We start from the raw sequence: 10,651 nt of genomic DNA on the forward strand, positions 1-10,651 counted from the left end.
GTACGGGACAACGCCTCACTCCTGATGTAACCAATATTGGTTAAGGGAGTGTGTTGGGATATTGTTGGGATATTGCTTAAAATGCCAACATCATTGCTTTGTTACCTATTAGCCAAAATGGAAACATCCTGAGTTTGTCGATGAGGTGAAAAACCTTCTCACCTATAAAAGACGAACGTATGTAAAATAGTACTGTATATTACGTATCTACCACTGAGTACAGTGAACAAAATTTACTATGGATTCTACCCTTAATACTTCCTTTATACAATCACTGGCTACACTGCAACAAACTAATCGTTCTCATGCTTACAAACAGTACAAGCAAAAGAATCCAGTTATTCAAATGGATTCCAAACGAAAGACAGGGGGAAGGACACATGTTGGGAAAGAACTCCTAAAAGAGAGTTACGTCATGTGTGGGACGTTTACCAGAAGTTTAATCAACGTAAAGAGTCAAACTGTTTGGACGGCCTTCATGTTGCGACGAAGTGCAGGAAGTAAACCTGTGACACATCATCAAGTACGAATGGCACGTGACAGACATGTTGCAGTGTAGCCAGTGATTGTATAAAGGAAGTATTAAGGGTAGAATCCATAGTAAATTTTGTTCACTGTACTCAGTGGTAGATACGTAATATACAGTACTATTTTACATACGTTCGTCTTTTATATGTGAGAAAGTTTTTTCTTCTCATCGACAAACTCAGGATGTTTCCATTTTGGGTAATAGATAACAAAGCGGTGATGTTGGCATTTTAAGCAATATCCCAACAATATCCCAACAAGACAAAGTATGCCGACGCAAACTTTGGTATAACAGAAGAGTTTTCTGTTGGATGAAGACTGTACGTCTTCATCACCTATGTACAATATATAAAAGGGTGAACTAGTGCGTCAATTATCATATACACTATGTCTTCCGAAGTCAAAGACATCCTTCATAGCCTTAGAAACTAACAATCATTATCTACCGTGGATCAGAACAATTTTGAACTGCATGCAAGAAAAAACTTAACTGTCCCCTTGTTGAGGATTCATGATCTATTACGATATAAAATGGAAAACCGTGATATAACGAAGAGAGTTTTAGACATGCGGGGACCACATTATTTGGATTGTTTATAAACTAGAAAGGTATCTGCTTCGGAATATTCCAGGGTCACGTCTGATTGTCGGACCCCTCCATACTAAGATAGTCATGCAAGAAAGTACAGCTATCTTTCCCATTGTACATAATTGTGCCACGTAGATAATAAATCAAAATAGCCTTCACACTGTATCATACTATATGACCAACTTTATTGTGGGGATAAATTGGGAACTCCCTTTGGGAATGGACTCATGACCCGTTACCCTTTCTAATACAATACTAAGAACTATTAGAAACCCGACATGTGAGTATACGAACTCGAAACATGCGGATGGCCCGTTATCCGGAACGTATATAAGCCGCAAGGTAGCTGCACCGACATCTTTCGAGACCGTCTCTAAATCCAGGACTTAAGGAAGGAACCAGTCTTAGACAAGGAAGCACAACTGATATAACTACATACTTTACGTATACGGCGTAAAAACACAATATCAGAGTCCTTGCACACTTTACTCAATCACAACCTGCTTTAGCTCTTACATTTATCTTATACATTTTTCGTAGTTAAAGTTTTGTAGCATATTGCCATTATACCAAAACAAAACAATTTTTGACACATAAAGATTAAACACTATTCCAAAAAAACTCATATACCTACACTCAGGAAATCAAAGAGAAGGCTAGGGAATCCGAAAACACACTTACTAGAGTACCGTTTGAGAGCATGTATACATAGTGTGGCCGTCTTTTCTCTTTCTCCCAATGCGATGGACTAAACTTTAAACTTGGATGATATTGACTATCCTCTATCACCCGCACGATACTTGAAGAGATTAAGTGCTTCGTTTTGGTCTCGAGTTCAAATTCAAAAAAACTGTATCGTATATAATCATCTCTGCAAAAGCTTATCCTGAGGGATTAACGTTGAAATATGCTGAATATAGAAAATGATTATGATAAGAATGATAAGATATCATCATAGGCATAAACAGGATACACACTTGATAAAAGACACAAATGTTAACAAGACAAATAATGATGCCACAAGTGTGGAATTATCCACCACAATGAGAAATTGAAGAGCCACATCATTGACTCTGCGCTAATTCTCACATATATAAAGCCTAACTACATCGAATGAGATGATCTCTCTATCTGTTACAACATAGAAGAGATCATCGAACCATACACTTATACAACAGTATGTATCAGAAGTCAAGTGAACTAAATCATCTAACATACTCTCCTTCAATGAATAGCCACGGCGAAAAAGACAGTTTTCAACAAAATACAACAGTACAATCCGTTTAAAGAATAAATACTTATTTTCAATGAAAGAGCTTCTATAGGAATTAAGTATATTTGAAACTCTATTTTTGTTGATAGATACAACAACGCAGGTATCTGCATTTATAGTGGTTTCATTGAGCTCCGCAAAGTCCTGGATGTGGCGACCATCTTAACACGTATTCTCGTGATGGAAAAGGAAAAGCACTATAACTACCTTTACCGCAGGAGCCGCACGAAATGAGTTATTCTAGCAAGTTTCAGGAATCTTGTCAAAATATGGGTCACTGGGTCAAAGGCTTACAACGAAAATTCAAACAATCGTATTCGGGTTCACGACAGAAATAATGAAAAGAAAACTAATGTAGTTTCAGTCGGCGCTCAACCAAATATGGTATTAGTACCTTGTAATAAACAACATTCATAACCTGTAGGTGAACAAAGTTTGAACTATCAAAAACTGTTCCAAAAAGTCCTACTATCTATCCTCCCCTTCATCCAACAGAAGAATACGATTGGAGAGGCCTCAAAGCTTATTAGATTTGCATCGTCTGTATCTACCTATTTATCTACTCCGAATTATTAACATTATGGAGGTTTGTCCAAGTTAACAGCATGTGTGATGACATCTTTCTAGCTAATGAAAGGTATTCGCCTTCCTGTGATTTTGTTGGAATCAAAAGGACAAGGTGGGTACTATCCACGTTCCTGGGTATTGGTACATCGACATTGCAGTTGAGGCCTTTTGCTGTATTGACAGTATCCCATAAGAACCGCAGTTGTAATTGCCAGATAAAATGAAACACAAGCGCAAGTAAATAAATGGGGTTATAGAAGGTTAACGCTAAATTCACGAAAGGTAAGCCTGCAACCTAGTTCTTTGAATGTCACGCAACCACCATTAGTGTCCTGACATTAAATAATAGGCCAAACTTTCCCTTCTACAGTCTATATATTGAAGAAAAGTAATCTCAAATACCTGTGGAAGCGGTATATTCCTAAATAGTCTTTACAAGTATAAATGTGCTGTTGTGTATGAGTGAAGGGACAAACTAAAAAAGTTTGGATGGGGAAGATACCATCCACATAGTTCTAGCATGTCACGGCTCTGCAGTAGCAATAATTCAAGTAATTATTGCTGTGAATATTTTATTCGAAGAACTACCTGAGTGCAAAAGACAGAAATGACAAATACGCATATGCAAATAAAGGATGCCCTAAAAGAAAATAACCCGAGGAACCTTTGAACACTTTGACTACTTTATTCTCAACATTCTATCACGTATATCCTAATGGTTGTGTATGGGTTCATGCTGTTTTTCTCATCGTGTACTGTCATCAATCCAAGCTTCAAAGTGCTCCTGAGAGTGCAACTGCATTGCTCAAGCTCCTAATAAATCGGATGTTGTTGGGATATCAACTTGGTACTTCATTATAGGTTACTCCCGACGGATGGGAAAGCAAGTATCGTACGCTTTCAACTAAGGACGCGTGACACTGAGTACAATTAGTTCAGAATGCAAACTACCAGTGACTGATTCTATAACAATTACGCTAGATTGTTATTATCATGAATTCCGGATTCCAACAAAACGTGTTGCTGCACAGGTTCCATTAAGCATCATGAAGAAAGGGCTATTAGTTCACCATCTCCTTCCTCTTTCTTCGCGCCTTTTGTGTTATCGGCACTCTCAGATAATGGCGCGTTCTTGAGAGGTAACTCAGGCAAGTTTTGGACAGACGGCATTTCAATCTCGGAAACCGGATTAATCTCCTTATCCAGATCGTCTAATTCTTTATCTATTTCTTCTTCGAAATTATCAACACCAATTACACTCTGTGACAGAGTATTGTTGATTTCTTCTTGATACTGTATCTGTTCCTGTACATTATCCATTACTTCGTCGACATTATCAAATTCTTTATTCAATTTAGTTAATATCTCGTTTCCCCGTTGCAAACCTTGCAAGAACTGCACTTCGACGAGTTTAAACTCAATATTCGCCAACATATTTTCTAAGTTAACCAACTGGTCAGAGGCCTGCTGTAATAGGTGGCTCTGGTAGTGAATCTTTTTCAAGAGCAGTCGCACTCTCAGATTACTCTTATAATCTTTGGGATTCTCCTTGATCAGTTTTTTGAGTTGTAACTTTTCTGTGCTAATTAACTCATCTGTTCTTCTACTGAAGCGGTGGATATCATCCTTCGATCTTTTCAATTGCAAAACAGCCCTATCAGTCTCTGTAATTTCTATTTTACTTCCCTTTTGCCCCATTCTCCAGTGAGAAACAGATTTCGGGAAACGTCTTCTTTTGATAATTTACTTTTCGGTTGTTCTCGCCAAAGTGAAGGATGTTATCGTTGTTCACTTTATAGAATAATCTGCTCGCCTACTTTTGAAGGCTACACTTCGTCCTTATAACGCATTTTCACGGTATGGGAAATAAAAAAATAGGACGAATAAGAGAATAGCAAGATAAGGTGCAATCCACTGTTTGATATAGTGAAAGACACGAACAAGACACGAACTTTCTCAGGCCCATACTATGTAGTGTAGCGGCAAAATCACAGTTTTATATGTAATGATAAGATTGCACTTCAGAACAGTAGCAGCTATTATCGTGTTTTCCCTAAATGACCAAAATTATTTACTTGAGAGGGGAATGGGTCCCAAAATTCGGTTGCAGATTTGATTAAAGGTCCAGCTTAAAATGTAGAGCATCAAAAGTGCTGCCCATGAATATTATAGATCAGGAAAGTCGTATCGCCCGAGCACAGTGACTGTAGCGGAATATTACTACCATGTAAAGAAAGTGCGGGTAATGATATGTTCGGGGCTTTTTTTAATGAATTAATGAATGCGGTAAGAATAAGCTGGGTCCTAGTAAAGCAAGCCTCTCTTCCCCGCATAAAGAAGAAGGCTACCTCTAATGTCAACCTCAAACTACTCCCAGGTAGAATCTAATGTATGTAGGTTTCAGTTGCGTCCTTTTTTTTGCTTTAGGACCAGTCGTTATATAGGCATGAATCGCGTTTTTCATATTGTCATCGATACTAACTGAATGTTGTGAGTTTCTATAGAATGATGAAAGATTAAACAGTCTAGCAAACAAGCTGGCTACTTTTAGGAACATTAACGAGGACATAAATGAGCAAGCTGTAAATGACAGTTCTTTGGTGGATCAAATCTCGAACACTTTTGGAAGCTTGTCCAACAATATCAGGAACTCGTCTTCTCGGCTGACGAGGACCATGGGGATGGGTAACAGTATATGGAAAATGGTTGGGCTTGCATTATTGCTCTTCTTCATCGTTTATAATTTATATAAATTATTCTGATACTAACTACTTTAAATGTAAAATAAGTGCAACCAAAAAGGTGTTGGGACAGTATTGAAAATTGTATGGTGGAACGGTACAGGTGATGAAGAAGCATATCTGCCATAATGAATTTCGCAAGAACAAAGTAACAAAAGATGGATCTGTGTCCTCAAAGAAAGTGGTCTCTATCTTCCCTCAGCAGCATCCTTGCCCAGCCTGTAGTTACCAATGGCTTTCCCCCAGCTCACCTTTGATCTCGTGATGGGTAGTCTCCTTCTCAAGCTCTTGAACTGTTTCTCGTTTAAATCATCAAATAGCCCGTCAAGCTCACTTTCGTACGCTTTTTCAGCAGCCGACAGCGAGGCTACAACATCCGTCGCGTCTTCAAGTTTCACCTCCTTCTCAGCTTTGAAACTAACATTACCATCTTCATAGTAGTGTACTCGGACTCTAATACCACCTTCTAGTGTTTGCACCTGTTTATCGTATATATACGCCGATTCCCAGTAACCATTCCAAAAGTTTGAAGGGTTATACTTTGTGCTGACGATGTAAATTGCGTACTTGTCCTCGTCAGAAGTTTTGTATACAGCAAACGAAACGTCACCGGGGAAGTTAGCTTCCGCATATATCCCTAGGTTTTTGTGAATGTTTTGAATTTCCTCATCCACTTCCGGTAGTTCAATGGTTTCAATATTAAAACCCTGACGGGTTAAATGGTCAACCTCGAAAGAGATTTTGTCAAAGGGCTCGTTAAACTTACTGCCTTGCTTGTTATACTCAGAAAGAATAACCTGTTTACCATTTACTTCAACTGGAAGATGGTGAGCAATATTATATTCCTCAATTGCGTCGATTATCGTATCTTTGGAGTTTTCACCAACTATGTTTATCAAATCCTTATATACCTCCTCAACCTCACCTGGAGGACAGCCCATAATAACATCTTTGATTATCCTTTCAAAATCAGACATTTCAACCAAGCCCAGCAATCGCAGTATACACCGCTATTGAGTATCACCCCCTGTGGTCTAGCCTCCACCATTGAACAACGTTCCCTGAAATTTTCAGATTTTACTTTTTATTTTTTACTCAATATTATCATATGTTGAACACGCCTACAGCTACACCAGCAGGATGACAGTATTGCTGAAAAAGGGTAATGGTCTACTGTATATATACCAATGCAACTTACCTATACTTGTGGGAAATAACATAATGATAATTACTAATTGGTCTATGGTCGTGCTATGTTACCACCATTGTGTGGTATATATTGATTTGTAGCTGGTTGCTGCTACTACTGTGGGGGAGGGGGGGTGATACTGTTGGTAATATGAACTGTATCCACTAGGTATCGTGAAAACTTAATTTGGTTGTCCATAATTTCTTTCAAATGAGGGATAGTTCGGCTGGTTTCCCTGAGGGTAGGCGTGGTGGTCGCCATAAGTGGGCGGTAAATGGTTTTGTGGAGGAGGTGCAAAGGACTGTTGCTGTTGTACTGGTACTGCACGGTAAGCGTTCGCTGCCCGATCCAGCAATTGATTGTACGTAGATTCCGCGTTGGCTAATACCTGGCGCAAAGAATTAACGTCCTCTTTCTCCTTGGCGTATTTGCCAATCATTTTGGTTATCTGCGGTCTAAGGGGTGTTACCGAGCCATACAGCTGGTTCAATTCCTCATTTTGAATCAAGTCCTGGCCCGCAGTGCTATTTTTGAAAGTTGAATGCAAATGGTCTATTTTACCTTTCTGACCAAAGACATGGTTCTCCAGATCCAGCTCTTTTTGTTTCTGTTCTGGAGTTAGCTCTATAATAGGTGTAACGTAATTTAGTGGGAATATACCAACTCTCCTACCTAGAGAGCCCAGCCACCAGTCTTTGTAGGATTGTTCTATTACGACGATGATATCATCCTTTCTGAAGGCCAGTTCTTTTGGATCGGATGTTTCCAAATCGTACATGGCTCTCACTTTCTTTATCGTGTTCGTGCCTGTTTCCCGTTTGGTTACCTCTGGCTGATTAGCCCTTTGCTCCAAGTTTGTATAGCTACCTTTGCTGGTGCCAGCATCCGTATCCTGACGTTTAGACTCAAATTCCGTCAACGACAATTTCAAAGCCTCTTGCAAATCCCTATCCTCTTGTGTTTTTGATTCTGAGCTCACCTGATGTTTATGAGGCTTATCCGGTTGTGTCAAAAGAAACCCGTGATGTCTCTTTGTCTTCAGATACAAGTCGTTCATTCCCTTGAGGGATGGGTCGTCCTTAAACGAATCCGACAACTGTTGAACAGTCTTAGCCACAGAACGCCTCAGATCAATATGAGCTGATTCATCGTCTACCATCGAGTACAATATGTTGACAAAATGTTTACTGCTGATTTCTTGTTTCAACCTGGATCCACAATTCTCAGCAAGAGCCACGATCAGCGCCAAACTTCTCAAAACAACGTTTGCGTCCTTCTGTTCCAGCCTCCGTTCTATGAGCTTCATTACCTCCTTACCGTTATCCTCTGGATCATCCCTCACCACATCGCATACTTCTATAATGTACTGCCAGTTGTCTGCTCTCAGTTTGGCATCTGTAGCCCTCAGCACAGCTTTACTCAGTAACAGCTTTGAACTCATAACAGATGACTTATGAGATCAAAACAGTAGAAACTCAGTCTCACTTAGCCTCTACACCATTTTCACCCTAACATACTGCAGTTACAGTTGTGATAGTTGGTTGCCCTGGAATACAGCTTAGAGGGACTTGTTCCCAAAAAAGAGTACCGGTTACCCAGCCTGTTATACTATATTTGCTTCCGCGGAAATAGCAGAGAAACTGAAGCTTTTCTCCGCGGAACGGAAAACCAAAAAAACAACAAAAAAACGTGATCTGCCACCCCTCACGCCCCACCACGCGCAGGCACGTGACGTTTTGAGACGTGCGAAAAGAAAAAAGGAAAATGACGGTGAAAAGACAGCAGAGCGGTTTGGCGGTGGTCCCTTCTATCTTCATCCTTCCATTATCCATTTTCCCCTATTGGACATGATACATTTCACCATCTCTGCGCCGTTTGACTGGGGAACGGCCTTTCCTTATATTTCGATCTCAAAAGAACGCGCAAAAATCTGACCGCTTTCTGTACGGGTGTTTCTGTGTGTTGTGTGGGCACGGCTCCCCCCATAAGTGCAACTGGGTAACTCTGTATGGTACATTAACGCTCTGCGGCATGAATATATAATCCATTCCGTTGAGATATTAGGAAATCCTTCCAATCCACTCTGTTCTCATAGTTGTTCAGTTCCGCCTCCAAACTAACGGCTCCTAAGTTTGACAAAGTTTACAAGTTTTGCTAAAGTTTTTTGTTTGGTGGTTTTTTGCTGTTTTGTTTGTTTTCTTTACCAACAACAGTTCTCTCTTATAGGAGAACAGACAAACGGATAAATATCTGGTCACTGGATCAAGCATACCGCCGTCACACATATCCATACAAGTGGCAACAGACATATCGACAATGAGTACATCTAACACTCCGGCCAGCAGGCTGAAGATCCGGACGAGGAGTAGAAGGACTTCCTCTGTCGGTAGGATTGATCTTGGTGATACTGTTACAAGTATCGGGACAATGCCGACCACTAGGGAATCCAGGAATGCATCTCAACAGAGGTTAAAAAAATTGGCTGAGCTTTCGAAAAATGATATTGATCTGATGAAAAAAATATGGCTGTCGTTCAGAGAGGTCAATTATAGACATGCTTGGGTTAGCCCGTTGGTCATTATGATCATTGTTTACAGCGCCTACTTTACTTCGGGGAACTTGACCGAGTCAAACCCTCTACACATGTTTGTTTCTATATCGTATCAAATTGGAGACACTGAGATGTACGGGAAAGGTATTAAAGATTTAGCCTTCGTGGCCTACTACATGATTTTTTTCACCTTCTTTAGGGAATTCTTGCTAGATGTCGTGATCCGCCCGCTCCCCAAGTTACTGAATGTTGGGTCGAAACATAAGAGTAAGAGAATTATGGAACAAACGTTCTACATCGTCTATTACTCTCTATCGAGCCCGTTCGGACTCTACATCATGTACCACTCGGATCTTTGGTTTTTCAAAACGACACCGCTGTATACAACATACCCAGACATCAACATCCCGTATCTGTTCAAGATCTTCTATCTAGGACAGGCTTCCTTCTGGGCGCAACAGGCATGTGTACTAGTGTTGCAATTAGAAAAACCAAGAAAGGATAACAACGAAATGATTTTCCATCACATCGTTACTTTGTTACTCATTTGGTCGTCATACGTTTTCCATTTCACCAAGATGGGATTGGCTATCTACGTGTCAATGGATATCTCCGATTGGTTCTTGTCCCTGTCTAAGGACTTTAACTACTTGGATTCCCCATATACAGCGGTTGTGTTCTTCACTTTTGTCGTTGTGTGGGCGTATCTACGTCACTACGTTAACATCAAAATCTTGTGGTCTGTGCTCACTGAATTTAGATCCGTTGGGAACTACACTCTAAATTTCGCAACACAACAATACAAATGCTGGATCTCTTTGCCCATCGTGTTCACTTTGATCGGCGCACTGCAAGCTGTTCAACTGTTATGGTTCTTTTTGATCTTGAGAGTTCTCTATAGGATTGTAAGAAGCAGTGTTTACGAAGATATCAGAAGCGCCTCCGATTCTGACGACGAAGATTCACTAGGCACTGACGAAGATTCGTCAGCGACTACCTCCCCAGCCCAATCCGTGCCCCCTCGCATTATCACTCCGCCGAATCAAAAGACGCTGAAGAAACAAAAATAAGCTCCACCAGGTCTCATAATTTACCAGCAAGATACAGATATATATATATACACCTATGTATCAGGGCCACACACAGCCCTCATTTTCTTTTAGGAATGAACAATCTTGAGAATGTTTGAAACGAGATTGTCTCCGTGATACGC

At 40.2% G+C, this 10,651-nt stretch overlaps 5 protein-coding genes across 5 annotated transcripts; 2 read left to right on the forward strand and 3 right to left on the reverse strand.

Moving 5' to 3' along the window:
- Positions 1–4,001: 4,001 nt before the first annotated feature.
- On the reverse strand, positions 4,002–4,655 carry VPS20 (ESCRT-III subunit protein VPS20; the record flags this gene model as incomplete). Its single annotated transcript, XM_022611041.1, has 1 exon — positions 4,002–4,655. The coding sequence occupies one exon, from the start codon at positions 4,653–4,655 to the stop codon at positions 4,002–4,004; it is 654 nt and encodes a 217-aa protein (XP_022462570.1).
- Positions 4,656–5,310: 655 nt separating this feature from the next.
- SFT1 (Sft1p) lies at positions 5,311–5,719 on the forward strand (the record flags this gene model as incomplete). Its single annotated transcript, XM_022611052.1, has 2 exons — positions 5,311–5,346; positions 5,462–5,719. 2 exons carry the CDS (start codon positions 5,311–5,313, stop codon positions 5,717–5,719), a joined length of 294 nt encoding a protein of 97 aa, XP_022462571.1.
- Positions 5,720–5,886: 167 nt separating this feature from the next.
- CAP1 (Cap1p) lies at positions 5,887–6,675 on the reverse strand (the record flags this gene model as incomplete). Its single annotated transcript, XM_022611063.1, has 1 exon — positions 5,887–6,675. The coding sequence occupies one exon, from the start codon at positions 6,673–6,675 to the stop codon at positions 5,887–5,889; it is 789 nt and encodes a 262-aa protein (XP_022462572.1).
- Positions 6,676–7,068: 393 nt separating this feature from the next.
- Positions 7,069–8,328, reverse strand: HSE1 (ESCRT-0 subunit protein HSE1; the record flags this gene model as incomplete). The annotated part of the gene is made up of 1 exon (XM_022611074.1): positions 7,069–8,328. One exon carries the CDS (start codon positions 8,326–8,328, stop codon positions 7,069–7,071), a length of 1,260 nt encoding a protein of 419 aa, XP_022462573.1.
- Positions 8,329–9,203: 875 nt separating this feature from the next.
- On the forward strand, positions 9,204–10,508 carry KNAG0A06730 (TLC domain-containing protein; the record flags this gene model as incomplete). Its single annotated transcript, XM_022611085.1, has 1 exon — positions 9,204–10,508. One exon carries the CDS (start codon positions 9,204–9,206, stop codon positions 10,506–10,508), a length of 1,305 nt encoding a protein of 434 aa, XP_022462574.1.
- Positions 10,509–10,651: the final 143 nt, after the last annotated feature.

Source organism: Huiozyma naganishii, chromosome 1, assembly GCF_000348985.1.
Source record: "Huiozyma naganishii CBS 8797 chromosome 1, complete genome".
NCBI lineage: Eukaryota > Fungi > Ascomycota > Saccharomycetes > Saccharomycetales > Saccharomycetaceae > Huiozyma > Huiozyma naganishii.